A 24256-nucleotide genomic window follows, 5' to 3' on the forward strand; every position below is an offset into this window, starting at 1 on the left:
ACAAGTCGACACGTAGGTCTCCTTTCCTGTTGAGGGTGGGATTGTACATTCTCTCATTTATTGCCTCTGACTCCGCGTTCAAACAAGTGCAGTTCGTAGTCTATAGGAAATCTGCGGGTTTGAGATTGAAAGAGTGTCCTCGGTTGTGTTGTAAGTGGTGGAAAATGGCGAAGGAGTAGCCTCTAGTACCCTGTCTATAATCATGTTTGTACCTTTCTTGTAGTGGCTGACTGGTTTCCCCAATGTACGTGTTGTTACAGTTGGGTTCCTCAAATATGAGTCTGTAAATGACATTGGCCTTGATACGTTTACCAGTTTTGGCTGAGGGCTAAATGAGGTTTGAAATTAGCAGCAATGTCCCCTTGGACGCACGGAACGGTATTGTTGGCCTTTAGCTTGTTTCTGTTTGTTAATGGCCTTCATTTGAGTGTTTTCAAACTAGGCCAGTGCACCTCGGAGGGGTTATGTTCATTAAATTTGGCTTTGTCTGATTGTGATAATGTTGCCTGCCCGGTGAAATGGTGTTTTAATCACTGGCAGTTTGTGTTCCAATGGGTGGTGAGTCGATGGCCAGATGTTGATCCGTGTATGCCAAGTTTCTGTGTACTTTGAACTGAAGGTTGCCATCCTTCTCAATGATGCTTTTGGTGGTTAGGAAGGGGACTGTTGACTCGACTCCTGTGTGTTTGTGAAGTTGATGTTGTCAACTATCTGGTTGATATGTTCAAAAAGTCATCAGCTACTCTCGTTTCTAGTCTGCACGGTACGAGCTTGGAGTCAAATAGGCAATATATATTGTACAATCCAATCCTCAACAGAGAGTGAGACCTACTTCCTGAACTTTCCTGCACTCAAGTTTCCGCCTTACCATCCCAGAAGACAACATATTATTTGCTCCTGTACTCAAAAACGTACAGGAGCGAATCGACTCAATAGCTTGTCAAACCTTCATCGTCTTTAAAATGTCCTGTTTAGCAGTTTGTTCTCACTGACTTTGATAGCTATTCATTGTAACCAATAGTCACCGTCCTGGGGACTGTTGTCGGCGGCCTCCTCACCATACTCGCCATCTGCACACGCCCGGCCCTACGGAAACTGGTCAACGTGCCTCTGGCTAGCCTCTGCTGTGCAGATATCCTTTTCGTCACCTTGTATACCCCACTTTGGATACAGCAGATCCTGCACCCCCATTGGGAGCCTCCAGCAGCTTGGTGTTGGCTTGCAGCATTCGCAGGTGCAGTGCTATGGGGGGTGTCGTTAAGCCACATGTTGTGTATCGCTCTTCAGCGTTACTTTATAGTCTGTACTAACAGTACACGTCTAAAGTCCACAGGTGTTCTAGTATTCATGCTCTTGCTCACATGGTTGGTTCCCATTGTCTCATTCTTGCCTCTTTACACCATTGAAGAAGTAATAGTGGATCCGAAACTGAAGCGCTGTGCAATGGGCTATTCTGACAATGGCTGGGCAAAGATTCCCCCAGTCGTGTTGAATTACATCATCCCGTACATTGCAGCCCTCGCCTTTTACATCGTCATCCAAAACCATGTGAGGAAGAGTAAGAAACGTGTCCAAGCTAACGCACCGGGTCCGTCCACCCATTTGGCAGTACAGTACTCCCGGGGGCAGAGTAGTGTCCCGAAACCTTCGAATTCCATGGACCATAGCGCCTACCCTTCCATGCGCAGAGAACCTTTAAGAAATCTGAAGGGTGTAGAATGGGTGGGGGACGGAAATTACTCCTCTAGTGATGACGGACAGAAAATAAACGTCCACATAGAGTCAGGGAAGCCCGAAGGTACCATGATCTTGGTCGCTACAGCCTCAGGTACAGGTGAACAACAACAGGGCAAACACTCTCTGTCAAGTGATGATGAACGAAAGGGCAATGATCACATAGAGCCAGGTAAACCCAAAGCCACAATGTTGGTCGCTACAGCGTTAGACACTGGTAAACAACAACAGGGCGAAGAATCCTTATCAAGTGACCGCATTGAGTCAGAGAAAGTCAGAGTCAGCACTCCAACTGCCGCTACGGTGTCATATCAGGCGGGCAAAAATGAACAACGGCGGCACACTGTCCCAATCAGCATTTCACAAAACAGTACTAGTGCTGCTGAAAGGCAGATCACCAAAATGATGATGACACTATTTGCTGCGTACACCCTATGCTGTATGCCCATTACGATAATGGTGATTTTCTCCAGGAAAGTTCCAGCCGAAGCCTTTACTGCAGGCCAGCTCTTGGGCTCATTAAACGGCGCCCTGAACCCGATCGTGTACGGCGTTATGAACAAAAACATTCACCAGGGGTACAAGCATATGTGGAACAGCATGCTCAACTTCATAGCCAGTTTCTGTCGGCCAAATTAGGAACGAATATTTGGCATATTATTTTTTGATGAAGTGATATCAGAAAACGACTGCAGGCAAATGATATAGATGTACGTGAAGTTCAAAAGGAAACCTTAAATGAAAGAAGATGGCTTTAAAAAATAACGCATCTTTTAGTGACATTGCACGTGGTTATTGAGTTGACATTTCCACCCATTGTCCAGCAGAATAATAACGACATCAAGCATTGCATGTATATATATATGAAAAGCAATATTCATTTTGGTTGGGTCATTTAAAAAGCGTCACACCTACATGAGATAAGTCTCTAAAAACGAAGTCTTGAATTATTTCAAAGTTTTTAACTATTGAAGTCGCATCACCAAGGCTCATGTTGACGCATGATGATTTCTGACTCTCTTCTGTTTACCTGGGACATTTTTACCGGCTGAATCGGAACGCAGACGCGTCAATCATTCACAATACTGATGTGATGCGCAGCCCACCGCCTCTTCACCTTGATATCAGACAATGGTCACTAACAAGTTGGCAAAGAGCGGCCGTGGATAGGATCTTGAATAACTGAAAAATTCCAGCTTTTGGTATTGGCTAAAAAGAAAATTAGTAGGCTTGGCTGGGACATCATAATAGTAAAACTCATTCCCACGTGACGCTGTATAAGTTTATATTCTGAATACAGTGCTTGACTTTTCTTTTTATGGTCCTGATACCTAGGAATTTTATAATACCTGACCGCTTTGACAGTCTTGTAAAATTTGTATGTGCTTTTCTTCCTTATTCAGTGTATGTAGAATACACATGCAAGTCATTTAGAATGGTTCCAAAATACTTGATACCAAAATGTGTACGTTGCACCAACTATTGCATTTTTATGATTCATGATTTATTCATATAGATATCGTCAATTGTGTCAGAAAACATTGAATCTTTAATAGCTATACACTACCAAAAATGCTTTTTCTTATTTTTCTTGTTTTCTTGAATTTTCTTATGGGGAGAAAGATTTTCTTACATGAAGAAAATTCAAGAAAATCAAGAAACACTCAGCAAAATTTATGTATGTTCATTTTTGCACTAAGAGTTTTATTCTCGTTTTTCTTAAGTGAAGAAAGTATTTCTAGTATAACGCTCACCTACAAGAATGTTCTAGAAATTTAAGTAAAACTTTCTTTTACTGTCTTCACACAAGATTTGTTTTCTGCTTGGTCATATGGAGTATTCTATAGAATCTGCTTATAAGATTTTTTTTCTTGCTATGTGCCAATATATTCTTGAAATTTGATTTCACTAAGAAGAATATTCTAGAAATTTCTTGATGTTTCTATGTGAAGTTATATTCAAGAAGATACAAGAATCTATTTCTTCATTACATTGACAAAATACTGTTAAGAAAAAAAAACAAGAACATTGAGAATCTCTTAAATAAGTTTTGACTATAAAATATTTAAAAGGTTCTTTGGTGTCCTTGTTCAGAAGTTTAAGAAAGATGATTCTTGCTTTTCTTGGTGACAAATAAGAAGATACAAGAATATGTTTCTTAATCACCTGGCTTAACCAAGGATAAAGAAATGGAAAAGAGCTGGCATGAGATTCTTGAATATTCTTCTGTTCTTGTCAAGAAAGTTTCAGAAAGATGATTCTTGTATTACTTAATAATTTTACGATGCAAGAATTATTTCTTGTGCTCTTCTTGGTAAACACTGTTTGTAAATAGAATATTAAGATATAAAAAATCCAAAATGGAATCAGCATAGTTTTCTTTAATTTTCTTCATATTAGACAGTTTAAGAAACTAATTCTTCAATTAAGAATGCTATGAATCATGGGAAATTAATTACTCCCATCATCCTTTGCGGTACAATTTGAATTTAGTCAGTTGCACTTCTGTCCCAACACATCTGTCTGATGTGCGTTAGATCTTACAATAACAGGGCAAAGATGTGGCAGGTTTCGTAAGAACACTTTCATGTATCATTTGAGACCCTGTAGACAACATGGATAACTTTTTTTGAAGTTCAAAATTGCTACCCAAGCCAAACTGCAAGTTCCATCATGCAGCCCCAGGTACGTCAGCCACCTTGGAAATTTTTACAATTTTCTCTGACTAATATGCTCAGTCTTATTGTTGTGGTTGTATGATAAAGCCAGCCAGTTATTGCAACATCTGTTACTTGAATACACAAATACCAGCAAAACACTTTCAAGGACTAAAAACACATGTTGAACTTGATACACATACTGTATGTCTAAAAAAAGGGGGAGGGGGTCGATATATATGATGGTAATTTGACAATCATTCATCATACAATCTTTGCAAGGAGATTGTCTTGTGTGTTGTTCTGAGGGCTTCTTTGTACAAAATGTGATGCCCCCATCTCAAGTCTGAAAACGATTTTGAATGCTTTAGATTGCTTAGAATTTATGATTAGTCTCCACCATGGTTTATACTCGCATGCACAGTTTAAGGGGGAGGGGGGCGATATAGGGAATTCAGGAATTGACAGTCATTCATACTCAAAGTCTTTGTGTTTTTGTTCTAGGCTTAGAAACCTGTCGGACCAGAGATGGTACCCCCATATCCAGTTTGGAAAAGCTTCCAACAATTTCAAGTCAAGAGTTATCCGACTTTGCAGCATTAACAGTCTGACTGTTGTAGAACTTGAATACTCAGAATTAGATCTGAGGAAAATGCATGCATGACGACAAGAAACAGATGCATTTACTATTATAAGAAACGATTGTTATTGTATATCAGATTGCATTTGTAGCATTAAAAAAGAAGTGTGATAAACACCCAAAAACTTATACCGAACTTATTGATGACAAACATGATTGGAATGTAAACTATTTGCATTAGAGTAACTATTCATTCATTGGTATTCTTGATTCAAGAACATTTATCTTAGACTAAGGAACTTTTTCTAGGTTTTTAAGGAAATCTGAGTCTTCAGGAAAGAAATATATTCCTAGTAACAGAAACACTCCTACACTAACTTACAAAAAACTAATTCTAGTTGTAAGAAATTTAGTCTTAAGGACAGAAAGGTATACCTAGTACAAGAATCTCAATCTTAGAACAAGAAATTAATTCTAGGTGTAAGAAATTTAGTCTTAAGGAAAGAAATGTATACCTAGTACAAGAATCTCAATCTTAGTACAAGAAATTGATTCTAGGTGTAAGAAATTCAATCTGGGGGACAGAAAGGTATTCCTGGTGCAAGAATATCGAACTTAGTACAAGAAACTCATTCTAGGTTTAAAAAATCCAGTCTTGAGGAAAGAAAGGTATTCCTAGTACAGGAACCTCAAACTCAGAACAAGAAACTAATTCTAGGTTATACGAAATTAAGTCTTGAGGACAGAAAGGTATTCCTAGTAAAAGAACCTAAATCTCCGTACTAGAAACTCATTCTAGGTGTAAGAAACGCAGTCTAGAGGACAGAAAGGTACTGGTAAAAGAATATAAATCTTACTACAAGAACTCATTCTAGGTGTAAGAATTTTAGTCTTGAGTTCAGAACTGTTTTCAATGTTCAAGAACAAGAAATTCAATCTAGGCGTAAGAATGTGTTAGAAAGACATTCTTGCCGCAAGAAAAGTATTCTAGGAATATTGGTCGATTGTCTGTAAGAAAACAATTCTTTGCACAAGAAAAATATGGGTTTCTTGAATTTGCTCAAAACAGGGACTTTTATTTTTTCTTGTACACAGAATAATATGCTTGCTCAAAGATATATTTTCTTAGAACAAGAAAAAACAAGAATGAACAAGAGAAATAAGAAAAGGCATTTTTGGTAGTGTATTTGCAGTGTTTACCATTATCAGACTCAAATACATGTAACGTATGTAGTTTATGGAAAGTGGATCATCAACAGATACTAATTATGCAAATAAATTCTTAATTTGCATAATTAATGCAAAACACCATATCTCATCTAATTGGAAAATTATTGGACTGTCAATATGATACTTAGTATGCAGGTAGCTTAGACAGAGATGTACATGATGAAGTGCAAATTATGCTAATTGTGACTTAATTTGCATAGCTAATGAGGAAAATCTTTATTTGTAGTGTTTTCCATTATCAGACTCAAATACATGTAACATATGTAGTTTATGGAAAGTGGAACATCAACAATAAATTCCTAATTTGCATAATTAATGCAAAAACACCATAATTCATCTAATTGGAGAATTATAGGACTGTCAATATTGCAACATGTATAAGTTAGATAAAGGTGTTTATGACCGAGCATATATTATGCAAAAGTGTAAGTCATTTGCATGAATAGAATTGTTCATGGAGATATGAGGTCGTGGAACTCTTGTTATCATTGTGAAGTTGTAAGAACGTGATCTCAACATTCGCCATGTGAATTTTCTTATTGTTTACTTTATAGATCAGACGGGGGCTCGGCGTCGTGTGATAGAGAGCTGCATCAGGTACATTAGCGCTGAGGACCCGTGTACCTACCACCGGATGGGAGCCAACCAGCGCCTCGCGCCTAGACCAAAACAAAACAAACATCCAGGGTCCAGGACAAGCCAGTACCAGGCGCCCAGAACAACCCCGCGCCCAGGATAACGCAGCACCCGTGCCCAGAACGAAGCAAGTATTCAGGGGCAAGAACAACCCAGAATCCGGGGCCCAGGACAACAAAGCACCCCGCGCCCAGACGAAGCCGAGATTATGCTGTGACCAGAGATACCTAAATTTGTTAGAAGATTCACCATTTGTATTGGATAAGCTAGTGGATGTCACGCGTTATGTTGAAAAAGATACTTTCCAAACCAGGTGTGATGATAAATCAGGTTATGATCACGTTTTGATCTATCCTCCATCCCGGACTCTCATGGGATTTCAATGGGCAGGCATTTGGCTTGTGTGTAACACCTTGGCTTTTGGTTTGCGAGCCAGTGGGTTTATTTGTAACACTATTGGCCTAGCTGTCTCGGGTTATATTAGGTCTTTGGTGGTCCCTTTGACCCATTACATAATTGACAGGCACGCAGGACAATAACAGTTGTATAATGTACTTCCCTTATCTATGGAAGAGAATTTCCGTCGAGCGGAGGCAGCGGTTTTCCTCATGACCACCATTCTAGTCAGGTTAGGTTATATTTTGGGGTTAAGGAAGTCGGTCCTAGTCCCCACGCAATGTTTGACTTTCCTTGGTTTCACTATCATTTCAATCACTTGTTCAAGGGATAAGAAATAAACATTTATGATTTTGCGCCGTTATATATATATCCTTGCACAGTCTCGTGTTGATTTAAAGACCCTCCAGAGATTTGTGAGTAAGTAGTATCTTTGTTGGTAGCTGTCCCTGGAGCGCTGCTATTTACTAGAGTATGTAATCTAGCCTTATCAAAAGCGGCAAAAAGGGGAGAGACTATTCTCATAATGGGGGGATCTGTTTCAGCCCCTTTGTATCCTGAGGGCACTAGTACAAAGAGTGAATCTTGGGCTTGAAAACGTCAGAGAACATCTAAGTAACAGGTAAATGTCGCCAACCTTTTTTCCTTTGTAAGATTTTCTACCTGGTTTCCTTGGTGAAAAGATTCGTAGAAACTACATCACCTTTATCGTGTTCAAAAATATCTGTTACTGCCTATTTCAGAATCCTGAGGCTATCGGCTAATCGGCAGTTTACCTGCTGGGTACCCAAACGGCGGATGGGGAGAGCGGTGAGACGAGTCGTCCCATCCTGTGCCGTCTGCAGGATTCGACAGCAGTACCCCAGTCCAGATGCGACCTACGTCGGATTCCTGGAAGCATGGTAGTACCCTTGACTTTCTTACTTTAAAAACTTTACCTGCTACCTGTGTTACGACATTCTGTGTTGTGTATGTTACAAGCGTTACTTGTTTTGTTTTCTTTTGCAATGTACGAGTGGTTCTTGTTCTAGTAAATAATACACTGAGATTAGTTGAAAAAGTGTTCACGTTTTTTTTTGCAGTTCAATTGTCTAAATGTTGCAATGAATGTACTTTACAAATGTAAAACTGAGTACAACAACCAACAATACAAAGCTATGTTTCTTAATCAGATAATACATCATGGGTGAAATATTCTGCCAGCCCCCCTGCATTTCAGGGCATTGCGGGCCTTGCTGAACGAGACTCAGAAACAGACAGGGTCGTTCGACTCGACGACCAGACTAACATTGACAGCGGCAGACGATCTACATTGGTGGGTCAGTCATGTCCGCAAAGTGAACGGTCGAAGAACGTTCATCCCTACAGGGGTAGGGGGCATGTTGCAACCTACTGCATAAGGTAAGCCCCAAATAAGGTCTCATATGGGGTATAATTCCGATTATACTTCTGATGGTAAGTACATCTTAGCATAACCTCCAAATATTTGACTTTATACGGATCGAAGTGCATGTGAGCCACAAAATGCACCGCAGGGTTCCAGGCGGCAGAAATTCAGTACTTAGGTGAGAGCCTTTTGAAGAGGAAATCCGTTGGTAAATGAAATCGGACTTACTGGAGAAGCAATACTCTAAAAATGTAAGGTTTGGACCTGATATCTGTATTTATGGCGAAAGAACTTCATCCAGGGGAGGGTGGCATGTAAAACTAGACAAAGCTTCCACACCATAACATCCCGGAAATCCATTCCTTAATACATGTATCTAAACGGGTCAAAATGACGAAGATGCAGAGAAGATGTAGAAATATAGATGACGTTTGGGGTAGTATGTTTCCATTCCGTGCATGTGAACGTAGATATCGAGAAGACTCTCTTGATTGTTGGCGTGTTCCAAACCTTATTACATTGACGTTCAATTGTTGCATATTAATCATAGACGTGTTATATTCACCATGACGGAAGAATTCTTTAAGCAGAATTAAGGCAGGAGATGGCAAGGCATGTTTTTATATCATGCCTTGCCTGCAGCTTGGAGCCACCTAGAACTGTCGGAGAAGGAAACGAAGCAGTAACCCCTTACCTGTCGGGTTTGTTAAAGGAATCATGCGGGCTGCAACTCTATATGCAAAACCTGAGATGTGCGGGGGCGCGGTGAACCGCATCATGGCCATGGGTGCCGGAGAAACTGGTCATCGAGAAAGACAGATGTCTGCTGGCCCAATTCACATCATGTAGCAGTGGGCTAACTCCGTTCTACGCTCACCAGAATGAACTTTGTGAAGCGTAAGGGTACAAAGGCGGCTAGGAAGATCCCCCGACGACTTTGAGAAGACGCGAGACAATTTCGAAGAACGGATCGAGGAAGCAGTTCGTCAGCATGGCATCCCTGACGAGATGATCATGATCCTGAACTGGGATCAAACTGGAGTGAACATTGTTCCAGTGGGAAGCTGGACCCTGAAGGAAGAAGGGTCTAAACAAGTGCCGATCACGAGTCTGGAGGACAAGCGTCAGGTCACGGTCCTGTTGATAACGACCCTGTCTAGGAAACTCCTCCCATCGTAGGTGCTGTACCAGGGGAAGACTGATGCGTGTCACCCAACGTTCCAGTTTCCGGAGGAGTGTGACTTCTTCCACACTGAGTCCTACTGTCAAACGATACCAGCATGCTGCGATATGCCGACCAGGTGCTGATTCCCTACATGGAGAGCCAGCAGGAACAGCTCGGGCTCGACCCTGACCACCCCGGGCTGGCTATCTTTGACGTCTTCAAAGCTCATCGGAACCCCGACTTGTTAGAGAAACTGCGGGAAGCAAACATCCACGCAATGTTCGTCCCCTCTATCTGCACCGGCGAGCTGCAACGAGTGAACGCAGATGACGGTATCAATGATCTGCTAAAGAGAAATATGCAGCAGGGTTTTGTCAGCCACATTGCAGACTGCTCCGTAAAGGAATGGAAGGCGGGTCGCAACGTCACTGATGTGAAGATGGCTCAGGGTAGCAACCATGCCGGCCGGCAAGCACCGAGACAACCGGCCAGCTCCGGCAGCGCAAGGAAGACCGACAGGAGCAGCCCAAGGTAATCAGGCGGCAGTGCAAGGACCAATGGCATCAGCGGTGCAAGGCAACTTGCCAGCACCAGTCCAGGGTCGTCAGGATTCGGAATAAGAGGGTGGACGCAAACGTGGATAATATTAACCTATTGGCTACCTGAGAAAATCAGGAAGGAAATAGTATTAGCTTATCAAAGAAAGTGGTAAGTATATGGGGAACAGGCCCAGGTTGGGCAGAGGTTGTCTTTCTTCAGTCCATCTCAGGTTCCAGTGGAATGAACGTGTTCAAACAGGAATCAAAGCGCAGGAATTGTTATGCATACCCATCCTTCAGTCTGATGCCACCGCTGCTGAATTTCCCGATGTACGAGTAACACGCAAGGCCCACGAGTAGTTACAGTGGTGCGGGCATGTTGCCAAAGCGACCTTGGTGGCCGATTCAGTGAAAGGCAGTGCGAAGACGGGTATGAAATTGATGTGAATCGTCTTTGAGGTAACAAAATGTAGGGATAGATTCAGGGGGATGTTCCGAATGAGCATAGTAAAAGGTGAGGGCTCGACTTAGAGGGACAGGAAGAAGCTGCGATTAAACGTCTTAGGATTTACAAGTTCGCCTTTTTAGCATTGTTTCTATCAAATACTTTTAAAAGTACTTTAAAGCATAAGGATATACATCGCCAAAAAGGGGGAAATGGTCTATAGTCATGGACTGTACAAGTATAAAGTTAAAGAATAAGTAGAGAAGTGTCTAAAGCTAAAGATTAAAGAAACAAAAAAAATCAGCAAAAAAGGTTGGTACAGGTAAATTAACCCGAGACCGGAAGCTTGTATGACGGATATCTAAAAAAATATGCCAAATTCAATGAGTGCACTGATTAAAATGCCATTATGTTATCTCAGGAAAGTATTAAAATCTTAACCCTTGTCCTGCTGGACTTTTTCTACCCTATAGTAGTCCCCGTGTTGGGCTTTTTTGACCCTATTTCAGTAGTAAAGGAGGGGTACTGCTTTAACTTTTGCTATTTTTTTATACTTTGCCCACAAATAACTCTATAAAGTTATATATCAATACAAAGCTAAGAGTCCCTACTTTTCAGAAATATATTGCAAATTTTGCCTGCACCTACCTGTATTGATTGATAATGGCAATAAATCAATAAAAAAGCCTTTTTTCAAAAACCATTTGTATTGAAGTATCTGAACCGTATAAAAAGTACCAATATCAAAGCTGCAACATTCCTGACACATCCTGACAACATCAGAGCTATATCTATGATGAAGAAGTTCAACCAGGTAGGTTTATGACCATACAATGTCCACGGTGCTGAACTGGCTTTTCTGTAGAAAAGCTGAGCCATTTAGAATTAGTATACTTCTTTCTTTACCTCTATTACAATCACTTTCCTACACATCAGCTGGAAGCTTACAACAGGTATTATCTTTGGAATTCCAAACAAAGTAATATCATTGAATACAAAGGTAATAAAGATACAAAAGGCAATAAAAAGTACATTATTCCACAAAGTTTCCATATACTGCTGCATAGCACCAACACAGGTCTCTACCAAGACTACAATGTTGCTGACCAGTCTTGGCAACATCAGAATGATACATGTGAAGAAGTAAAATACACAGGTATTGTAACAGGTGAGTACATGTATATCATTTTCGCACCGGGTCATGCCGTCTGCCCGACGAGAAAGATCTGTCTCGAAGTGGAGAAATGGAACCCTGATACATGTTCATGAGCGGGGGCACTAAAACCAAGCTGACATTCCTTCTAGGCTATGAAGGCACCTCTGAAAAAAAGATCGACACGTACATTAAGACTTATCTGTGTAAGGCTTGGAAGATACGAAACTCGTAGGTAGCCCCATCAACGACAATCACTTTGTATCATGACCGTGACCTTTTCCTTCCTCTCCGACACCATACCGCTCTCACAAATTACTTTTTATGATATGATTTACATGACTTAATATGCTTTATCTCTGGCTAAGTGACATTATGTTCTGCTCAAGACGTTAAGTTTTGTTCTATACAGTAGAATCCGCTTATTTGCATAACTGATTTGTCAGTGTATTTTATGCAATAATAAGGAGTAGTCCATTAACCCAAGGGGACAAAATGAGCGGCACTGAGGGGGAGGGGGTTGTAGTGGTTACTAGGATGGCACTTGAAGGAAACACACACACCTTGTGTCAAATTCACTCACTCCCATTCAGGTTATACAAAATGTAACATATTGAATTCATAAGCATATCACCAGTTTATTTACACATGTTGAATGCAAAGGATGGCAAACTTAGCAAAAAATTGGCAATTCTATTCTTTTGTATCCTATCACAGCAAATGACAATGGAGACTGGCAACAGCTTTTCCAAAAACAAAGGACAATAAGTCCTATGGTGTTGTCTTACCATAGAAACTTCCCATACTGGATTTACATTTGAATGACATTTGCATACAATCCATAAGAGTTAGTGACTTTGACATGTTCAACCGGTTTTTCCTGTTGCCATTGGCATTATTTTATGCAAATAGCAGGAGTATGCGAAAATGCCTAATGCAATTATGCCATTTTATTTATAATGGAGTGAATGGGAAATGGTTTGGGTTTTCAGAATTGTATGCATATCCCCGAAGTATGCTATTAACAGTAATGCAAATAGCTGGATTCTACTGTACTAGTTAATTTGCTTACATTATGTCCCGTTCAAGACTTTAAGTTTTGTCATATACGACTTATTTTGCCTACATTATGTTTTGTCCTAAACCTTAACCCTATCTAGACCGGTTTTTTTTAGACTTCTTGGACGGGGGGGGGGGGGCTCTTTCGACCCCCCCGTCATAACTTCCGAACGGTGAGCTCTATCACCTCGAAATTTGCAGGGAGTGATGTTCACGTGAAGTTTTAAAATTCCTGTAATTTTGGTGACGTTATGACGTAATATGACGTAATTATGACGTCATCGATATGATTTTATTGGCTAAATAGGGAATTTCAATAATATCTGAAAGTATTAGACAAAAATGCTGCGTATTATTGATTTCAAGGTATGCCAAGACATTTGACGTCAGTAGTGACTTAGTTGACGTAAAAATGACGTCGATGAATGACGTCATGTGTTTTTAGCGACCCCCTGGGATCCGCCATCTTGGATCGGCCATTTTGAAATTTTTGAAAATACTTTTTTTCCATGTATGATCCCAAATAACAATCAGAATAGACTAAAAACATTAATCTGAACGTTTCTGCTTAAGAAAATTCCAGGTTGTGACGAATTTAAAGGCGAAAAAGGCTGTTTATACCGAAAATAATGATTTTGTCCGCCATCTTGGATTTTGAGCGATGACGTCATCAAATTAGCATAATTTATGAATATTTAATCATGACAGTTACATTAAATCACATGTAATGTTATACATGTAGGAAACTAGTGTGGTTGAGCAAGAAAACATTGGAAACAACTATGTTTAAATTGAAATTAGTGAAATTTGCATAAAATGCCTCTTCAGAAACCCGTTGCCATGGCAACACGAAAAATGATAAACTTATACTTTTATCATAATATTGTTGCCAACTAACTTTTAGGAAAATTCACCAAGTTTGGTTGTCCTACCATACGTCATTTGACAGTTATACGATGTCAAAGTTGGCGCGGGCACTTTTAGCCCCCCCCCCCGGTCTAGATAGGGTTAAGCTTTGTTCTATACGACTTTATTTGCTTACATTATGTTTTAGTTCAAGAATTTAAGTTTTGTTCTATACGACCTAATTTGCCTACAATATGTTTTCTAAGTTTTATCTATATGACTTGATTTGCCTACCTTATGTTTTGTTCAAGACCTTAAGTTTTATTTTGTACGACTTAATTCACATACATTGTTTTGTTCGAGACTTTATGTTTTGTTTACACGACTTAATTTGCCTACTATCTTAAATCAAGCGACAGCATGTTCTTATACACGACCTCTTGTTATGACCTATACGGATATATCATTATCTCCATTACTATACTATTGTTATTATTTATTTTTATCCCCTAGCATAATAAGCTTACCTCTGTATTTATGATTGTTCATATTTGATTTGATTTGATTTGATATGTAACGCACACTTGACAGGAAGCGTTTTGCCACCGATTTTAAGGTGAATAAAGTTCAAAGTTCAGCGTGTGTTCAATCCCGGGCATATCATCCGTCTATTCGCATATCATCCGTCTATAACGCATTCCACCTATCCGTTCGGGAGATTTAACGTGTAAAACAAATGCCCATATTTCCTTTGCAATAGACTCAGTTAAAGCAGCAATCAAATCTACGCAAAACAACAAAGCCCCAGGAGATGACCAAATTGTAAATGGATTTTTGAAAGAGGGAGGATACGTAATGCTAAAATCAGTCACTACTCTCTTCCAACACTGTTACAGCAAGGGCGAGATTCCGTCAGACTGGCACAAAGGTATAATAGTTCCAATACATAAAAGTGGAGATGTGAAAGATCTTAACAATTACAGAGGCATAACTCTTACATCATGTGTTTGCAAAATCTTCAACAAGGTAATTGAATCACAATTGTCCGACTTCCTGGAAAAGAATAACATCCTAGGGGAAATACAAGGGGCCTTCAGGAAAGACAGACGGCCAGAGGATCACATCTTTAGCTTAAAGGGACTAAACGCGATCCGCAAATCTTATGGTAAACCCACTTACATGGCTTTCTCTCCAAGGCCTTTGATCTAGTTTGGCGTGATGGACTAAAATTCGAACTAGCACAAAATGGGATCAGTGGAAAGGCGTGGAATATTATAGATAAGATTTATGAGAAAGTAGAAAACAAAGTTATGTTCGACGACCTAGAGACAGACTACTTTGATTCAGATATTGGTGTTAAGCAAGGCTGTGTCCTGTCCCCTATTCTGTTCTGCCTTTACATGAACGAACTAGCGAAATCCTTAAAACTTCACGGCCTTGATATTCAATTTAACAGAGACACTTTAGTAAGTGGACTCTTCTTTGCTGATGATGTCGTACTTTTAGCTGAAAATGAACAGATGCTTAAACACATGTTACACATTACAGCCGTCTTCGGAGAGAGACTCAAGCTTAAGTTTAATGAGAAGAAATCAAAAGTCCTTATAGTAGGGAAGAAACTGGATCCGTCTAGGAAGTGGAAGATGGGGGACCTCAGCCTAGAAGAGTGTGAAAGCTATAAGTCCCTAGGAATACATATATCTCAAAACCTTAATGACAGTATACACATAAGTGAGACCCTTAAGAAGGCTAATAGAACCACAGCAGCATGCAAGTCTACAATAATAGGCCACAACAGTTTTAACCGCTTTACTTATGGTGACACACTATGGAACAGTATCATTGTACCAAGCATAAACTATGGTAGCAGTATCTGGGCACCCTCGTCAATTAAGGACAGGACCCACCTTGAAAGTTTACAATACCAATTTGGCAAATTCCTGTTTACAGCCCCGAATGGTACAAGTAAAGCTAATGTGTTTGGTGAACTTGGATGGGAATCTATTACAAGCTTACAGGACAAGCTTAGACTAAAATACTATGACCGACTCGTAAAAATGGAAGACCAGAGATGGCCAAAACTAGTACTTCTTCAAATTTTTGATATGATGAAGAAAGGGAAAACTATACAATGGTACTGGGTTAAGCACATGAAAAATCTTCTCACATCTATAGGACTGGACCACATATGGTGTAACCACTCACCTATCAACAAACACTGGGTTAACTCAGCACTAAGAATACATACCGCCCAACAGAAAGACACCTTTTTAAACACCATGGCCTCTAGTAAACAGACTGTGATCAATAACAAGCATGAGCCCAGATTTGAAGACTATCTAAAAGACTCCACAAACACAGAGGGAAGAATATTAAAATTCAAAGCCAGAGCAGAAGTTTTAGAACTAGAAGGTAGGAAACTATCCTGGAAAAAATACAAAGGTAATGGAAAATGTACCAACTGCAACCTGGAAGAGGAAGAATCAGTACATCATTTCCTATTCATATGTCCTAAATATACCAGAGAAAGAGTCTCCCTATTCACCAACCTTGAAATAGAACTCACACAGGCAGGGGTAGTTCTTCTATGTGAAGCATTCACATCTAGTAACACTGAAATGAAAAAAAATCTACTCTTAGGATACAAGGGTCCATGGGATACAATCATTGATGTACTTGCTAAGAGGTACATCCACAACGCATGGCTTACAAGGAGCTGCAACACCACAAGTTAATGTTAATGCCAACTGTGTTCCATCTCCACTTCACTACAGTTTTAATTAATGTTCAGTTTTATGCAACCTTACATCTTTGTAACTACTCTATCCACACCATGTAATCTCTACTATTATTTTCAAATTGATTGTCTAAAAACCAGCTATGTTGCTTATGTAGACCATTTGTCACCCAGCCTACTTTTTGTTATGCCTTTTATAGTTACACAATAACTATGGTTTATCATTGTTAAATATCACTACTCTCTGTTGATTGTTATCAGTTACTATGTAACATCATATCCTCAAACCACAGCTACATGTAAACCTAGCCCGTTATAGCTCTTCGCACTATAGCTAACTGTTTACACCCAGATTACTGCCAAGACTCCACTGTTATTATTTATATTATTTTCACCTGCCCCCCCCCCCCATACAACTATGGTTAAATAAGTACTCCACTTGCCACCCAGCTGACACTGTTTATCATACTCCCCTCGAGTTGTGTATTGTTATTTATATCAATTTCGTTTGTTTTTAGTATATAAATTCCATTGTTTCCTGCTTCAGCTAGGTATAGAAATGTTAGTTAAGGTTTACCATTTATCTGCTATCATTTCATCTATATTCTATTTTTACTGCTATAATATTACTTCTATGAACTTCTTTGGTTTCCATGCACCAGCTAATACTGTTACTTTATTTTATTACTCTTCGATACTCTCGACTAGATTTTGTATATTGGTTAACTATGATATCTCAATCTGCGTTAAGTATGTACTTTTAGCACTCGGCGCTGCCGATGTGCCACCGCTTCAAAGGTGAATTAAGTTCAAAGTTCAAAGTCCGTCTAGTCTGAGAACAAATTCAACTTCAACGAAGGACAGACGAAGGGTATTTAGAGGTGCATGCCTCTTCTGTGCACAGCGCGATGACTTTGAGGCTGACGATAGAGGAAAGGCTTCTTGTGCGTATTGTGGCTGCCTGCCTGCGAGCCATACCAGAGCAGCTAGCGTCAGCGCGTCCACACCGGATTGTGTTTGACCGCCGCAAGCAATTCGTTCCACAATGTACGGAACCCATATCTATTTTAATAGAAGTCCTGCTTATTGAAGAGTCATAAGACTGATAGGGTTCAATAGTGAAATTCGAACTTTGAGAAGGATAGAATTGTGTCTTTTCAAACACGCCACTTTCTACCCATATCTGTGAATAAACTCACATGTACATAGTGCCCAATGGGCTTCTTCGCACCTGTACTTGGATACCTGGATACTTTATATACCGTATGAAAATTGGTGACGAATGTATCAAAGCCGTCCACACCAGGGAGGTCACATCAATTCCATTGACTTTTGATTTGTTGTTTTATAAAATGCCTGACAGAGGAAACAATGTCAGGAGCGCCAAAGTGTCTCATTTTTTTGTAAAAGAGTCTAGTTTATAATACAATAAATTTAAAATTGCAAATGCTAGCATTAAGAAATACATATTATCTTGTAGTTGTCAGAGAAGAGGAAGAGAAGCCTTGACTGGATTCCAGGGGCCGGCAACAAATGAGAAGACAAAATACGCTAACAGCTTTCCTTCCACTTTCTACCGGGAATACTTACCAGTTTGTTTGGACGACAAACAGTTCAAGTAACACTTCAACAACGAGAGGAGTCGGCAGTTTAGGATCATAAAGAATGTCGCAAAACTCACAAAACGTGTAGACTATGTCCGGGGTAAGAACCCAGCCGCTGCTTGAAGGTTTTTGAGGGATAACTTCCGTATAAAGTGAGAGCAGGATAGCAGCAGCATCCAGCAGAACATGATGGCACTTAACCTTGTACAAAAAGAGGCTGTCAAGTTTGAGCAAGAGTTGTAGAACAACGACACGGACCTATCCCTCCGACGGGGTAGGGGATACATCCACAAGTTCAACACATTACACCTAGAAAAGCTGGCTAGTTGAAAGGCTCTGCTTCTGCTGCTCATACAAGGTTGGAGGGGGCCCTGCAGAAGGTACAACGAATCCGCCATTGTCTGAGCACAGCCACTTCAAGACAATCCGGGAACAAGAAACTGCAGCGGCTGAAAGGGAAGAACGGGGGCTGAAAGGGAAGAACGGGGGGGGGGGGGGGGGGGGGCAAGGCAGACAAAAGGAGTAACGGGCATGGTAGACTCTATTGTACCAGGCAGGGGTGATGGTCCGATCAATCCAGCAGTCATCAATGAGGAAGCCGTGAATGATGTGAACTACAGGAGGGCTAAGTGCATGATGAATGTAATGTAGCACAAATATATGACAACTGAAGCCAGGGAAAAGATTCTCCAGAAATTAAGTGATAAGCTGTCGGAGGATGATGGAGAAAATCAAAGACAGGCCGTGTACAACAAGTCGTGTACAAGAAGGAGGGGAAGAAGAAGATGACGAATTCGAAGAAGAAGAAGCAGTACACAATTCTTGCAAAGGCTACTATGATGCAGATGAACTGTGTTCAATGAATTGGAAGTGGGAAATCTTATAGAAAAGCTGGGAGGGCAGCAACACAAGCACATGTTTGCACCATGGCAGACAGGACTATCCCAGCTCGGCCTGGAAGAACTCAACACATTAGTCTTAAAGAACTGTAAAGACCACAAGACCCTTGAGGTTTTGGATGGCCATGGGTGCTTTAAAGAGGCAGCAAAGTGAGGTCATCTCTGCCCAGCTGGCAGATGGAAGGGGTAACTATAGGTAACTATAACTTATAAAGATGGACAATTTCCAAAACAAAAAAGTTAAGACAGCACACCCTATCTATATAGAATCTCCCAGTCATAGTCTGTAGTATTGATCAAACCGAAGTATTGATGGACAGCACCCCGTGAAGCGCACGTCTTGCGATCTGTTTGTTAGCAATATAATGTACACAGCTGAGCAGTAAAAATTAAGGAAAAATAAACTGGTTTCTATTTTGAACTGTGACGTTTTTGGAAACATGGTCTAAATGTTGTTGTTTTTTCCTTCTCATTTTTGGTTTCCTGTTTCTCCGGTGTTGGCCTGGTTATCCAAGAAGACAGCTTGAGTAATTAAAACAACAGGCTATTACAAGTTGGGGGCGTCCTTGGTGTCACTGATTACATGGTATTTTTTTTGTAAACTTTCAGTTGCAAGATGAACTGAGGAGATATGTCGCACCTGATGACATGGCAAACTTTCAGACGGTCGACTCAAACGGCTTCCAGACGACTCAAGCTGAGTACAGGAAGCGTATTCGTCAGGATTCCAGTGAGGAGAGGGTCGCGCAGGACCAGCGCCTCGACGGGTCGATTATCCTTTGGCAACTGCGCTGGGTTGTTAGCGACCTCATCAAGAAGCTATCGAAGAGAGGGGTGGCAACGAAAAAGGTAAAACGAGACGAAGTTCACTAGGAGATAACCCATTACATCGAGGGCTATCAAGCGCCATCGGACGCACCAACAGGCATGACGGATCTACTCTTTCTTGAGATTCAGCGTTGGCTAATCGACTAGGCGAGCCGAAAAACAGAATCACCGGCCCTTTTCAGGGCCACCCAAATGTCTCCCAAAAGAGCTGTATCATATCACAATCACGAGACAAGGATGCATCTTATGACCAGAAATAAAGTTATTATTTACTTTACAATTACACAATGAACAAAATGACAAAATCGTGGCGAAATAAAGTTGGTCAATGTTTATTTCAATGAATCACAAAGTAAGTAAGTTAACAAGTGACCAGACTACATTTCTTACGACTTATACTGCTCTCGGAACGCGCCAGCACTAGTTAAAAAAACGTTCATGTGCTTAAAATACTTCAGAACTCGTTTTCTAGTGCTGAGATTTTTCCAGCACTCGTTCTCCAGTGCTGGGAATTTTTATTTGAGTTATGAAATATATGTCTGACTGACTGATATTCCCTTTGTGCATCTGCATCTGTCCTGCCTGAGTTGTTCCGGGACAAGGCTCACCTCATCCGCTGAAGGACATGCTGATTGTGTACCTCAAGGTAATATCCGGTTTGATACACCAGTTCCCATTATAGTTTTGCACTTTAAATACATGGGACTAAACATACCGAAACTTAGTCAGTTCCATCTTTCTGTCTCATTCTTAGAGAATTGTACTATACAGGCGCAGCATTTGTCGCTGGTAGTCTGGCTCAAAGGCGACACTATTTGTACATTTCACCAACAACGAGCCTTCTATACGTTTGCTCAAATGTAAATGTCATAGTTTAAGTACTATGGCAGTCGATAAGAGAAATTCATTTGCTGGTGTATTTTTCACAGAGTATAGTGCCTACGTCTGTGCACGTGATGCACAAAGTTTTGCATTGTATTAAGATGGCAAAGCTTTGGAATAGCAGGAATGTCCACTGCCCATTACTATATTCCTTTCACATTGCGCAGATTCCGATGAAATGAATTACGTAGTGTGTGGTGTCCAAGTGACAGAGAAGACGGAAGAGGAGGAAGAATCAGAACACCAAACGTCAGGGAGCTCCACAGTCACTTCAAGTCTGGGGGGGGGTGGAGATCAGCAAAGGTAACTCCTGGGATTATGTCAATCTCCGCCACAAGGAAAAGTCAAGGGCCTTGTCTCCACAAGTGGAACGATGCAAATGGATAGCCGTCGCTTATGACGATGACTTGTATGTGGGCAAGGTCCAAAAAGTGCACAAAAAAGGAAACCCGGTAGTGATATATCTGGAGTATATCGAGGAGGCAGAAGATATGGTCCAGAAATGATGATATCCATAGGCCGAACCCAGAGCACGTAAAAGGTTGGATGTGCCAGTAACTGAAGGCACCACAGAGGGGAAGTATATTGTCTCTTGCCACAAGGGCTTTGAGAATACGTACGATAAACACATGGAAGACGTTTATATTTTTTTCATGTGTTGATAGTAACTGAAGTTGATTTGGATGGGTTTACAAGCAAAGGCAGTATTTCAAGATTCACTGCAATGACTTAAGTAAAAACACGAAGCAATACTACTAGGAAGGTTTAAGCAAAGCTGCAAGCAATTCTTATTTGGCGATGTGTTAACCAATACATACAAATAGATAGTTACGATAACTGAAAGTTTGTATGTCTTATTTCAGGTTCCTGTAATTAATTGAAGACACGCGACTTCGCCTCAGTTTATATATATATATTTATATATATATATATAAATATATACGTATTGTAAAAAAGCCGCACGTGCTGTTTGTATGTAAATTAAGACAGTAGCTGCAATCTAGGACCTCCTTGCTGTAACTGATAATTTTGTATGGCATGGATAAGCGTGTTGAACGGGTAGAGCATGAAGTAATTAGATACATATATATATATATATACTATGCTTTGTAAAATACTAAACGCATTTTTCTATTTTTACTTTGTTCAATAAAGGCTACTCTGATCACTATATAATGTTCTTACACCGATTAACTTTAACCCTATCCAGACTGGGCTTTTTTGGGATATCTGGGACTGGGGGGGGGGGGGGGGGGGCTCTTTCGGCCCCCACCTCATAACTTCTGAACGGTATGATGTATCCTTCCTAAATTTGTAGGGAATCATGTTCATGTAAATTTTTATGATTCCTAGAATCTTGGTGACGTCATGACGTAATATGACGTAATTATGACGTAATTTATGTGATTTTATGGGCTAAATAGGGAATTCCCGTAATATCCAAAGATATTAAACAAAATAGTATGTATTGTTGATTCTAAGGAATACCAAGACTTGATACGTAAATCGTTACTACGTTGACATCAAAATGACGTCATTAAATGACGTCACGTGTTGTTAGCGACCCCTTGGGATCCGCCATCTTGGATCGGCCATTTTGAAATTTTCATAAATCCTTTTTTTTCCACTTATTACCCCAAAAAGCACTGAAATAGACTAGAAATGTTAATCTAAATGTTTCTGGTAAAGAAAATGCCACGTAGTGACGATTTTGAAGGCGAGAAAGCCTGTTGATACCTAAAATAGTGTAATGGTCCGCCATCTTGGATTTTGACCAATTACGTCATCAAATTAGCATAAATTATAAATATTTAATCATGAAAGTTACATATAATTACATGTGATGGTACACATGTAGGAAAACTAGTGTAGTTGAGCAATAAAACCTGAGAAATATCACTGTTTTAAGAAAATCTTAACCTCAGAAGACATCGGTTTTGTGACCAATCAATCTACGGTGAGAACGGTAAGGTCTTGTATGTCTTTTGTATAAATACCGGATGTGAGGTGACCACGCCTTTGTTTACATTAATGATTTACAACGACGAACAAACAAGAAGCAGACTGGACCTCCTAGGATGAAGGAACATGGTGCAATAAACAAAAAGAAGACTAGAAAAGCTAGGATGAAGACACATGGTTTAACAAACAAGAAGCCGACTGGACCTGCTAAGATGAAGACACCTAGGGAACAAACAAGAAGCAGACTGGACCTACTAGGACAAAGACCGATGATGCAACAAACAAGAAGAGGACTGAAACCTGCCAGGGTGAAGATGCCTGGGCCGGCACAAAAATGTAAATATGTCTCCAGAAATTTTCAAATTAATTAATTATAGACAACAATCTTCCTAAGGATATGCTAAACTTGATAGCCTTCAATGGATATTGTCACATAGGTAGATGGCGTCGACCAATCAGAAACCTCCATTGCCCACAATAAGTGGTCTGTTATCACGCCATAACACACCACTTATGACGTCATGTCAGAACACAACCGTTCCATTTTGTAGAGGGGGTATCTTTTTGATGAATCTTTTTCTTAACCTTGTTTAAACAAATCTTTACTGTCTTAGAATTCCTAAAAATTTCCTTAGAATACATGAAAAAAGGAAAACAAATTTAAAATTCTCAAAAATGTTCCGCGTGTTCCATTTGCTGTTGGCCAAAGAAACCACGTTCTATCTAAGGTTCCGCGCGTTCCATTTCCTGCTGTCCAAAGAACCTGTGTTCTATTCAGGTTACCTGAGGTCATGTTGCAGGGAGATTCTTCAATAATAACATTTTCTGACTGACCTAAAACCGACCCTCCTATCCTGTGTGGTTGAAATAAATAAATCAGGCAACAGTTGTACATATTCTTCATCATCTTCTGTTAGAAAAGGACAAATGTGAATTCTGAAATGCATTCTTAAGATAGTATAAGGGATCTATGCGTCAAACAGAAATTGTCTACTCTTATATGCGTCAGTTTGGATAAGCTATATGATAATAACGTTAATGACCCGCCTCTTCTTCGGTGTATATGGTGTCATAACGCCTGGCCATGTGCTTCGCTCACTCGGTGGTTTTATTCGGTGGTTATAGCACATGGCCAGGCGTTATGACACCATATACACCTCGGGGCGGGTCATCAACCCTTAATTAAAAATGCGCGAAGACATAGCAAGATAGATGATTCCCTGCAAGAAACAAATGACGGTTGAGGAAATATGTTGAAATTCAAACGAGGATGGGTAATCGCAGTCATGATGTATTAAGTTGAATTTTTATGTACAGTATAAATATATCTTGAATGTCGTATTTTATGAATCCAGCAAGTATATAACGAAAGGGGGGGGGGGGGCTATAAGCTACAGCGCATCAGGAGAGCATTTTGATGATCTACGGAGCCAGACGACCCAGTTTTTTTTAGTTCTTTAAAAAGTTGATTGTTAATTCATCTCGTTATATGAATTTCATGTATGTGAATGTTGAAT

General features: G+C 40.2%; 1 protein-coding gene and 1 long non-coding RNA gene across 2 annotated transcripts; both read left to right on the top strand.

Moving 5' to 3' along the window:
- Positions 1-1028: 1028 nt before the first annotated feature.
- On the top strand, positions 1029-2573 carry LOC136448055 (histamine H1 receptor-like). Its single transcript, XM_066447167.1, has one exon. The coding sequence runs from the start codon at positions 1267-1269 to the stop codon at positions 2371-2373; it is 1107 nt and encodes a 368-aa protein (XP_066303264.1). The 5' UTR covers positions 1029-1266; the 3' UTR covers positions 2374-2573.
- A 724-nt stretch (positions 2574-3297) lies between these two features.
- On the top strand, positions 3298-5648 carry LOC136448813 (uncharacterized). The gene is made up of 2 exons (XR_010757924.1): positions 3298-4419; positions 4896-5648. It is a non-coding gene; the product is annotated as an uncharacterized lncRNA (long non-coding RNA).
- Positions 5649-24256: the final 18608 nt, after the last annotated feature.

Source organism: Branchiostoma lanceolatum, chromosome 14 (genome assembly GCF_035083965.1).
Source record: "Branchiostoma lanceolatum isolate klBraLanc5 chromosome 14, klBraLanc5.hap2, whole genome shotgun sequence".
NCBI lineage: Eukaryota > Metazoa > Chordata > Leptocardii > Amphioxiformes > Branchiostomatidae > Branchiostoma > Branchiostoma lanceolatum.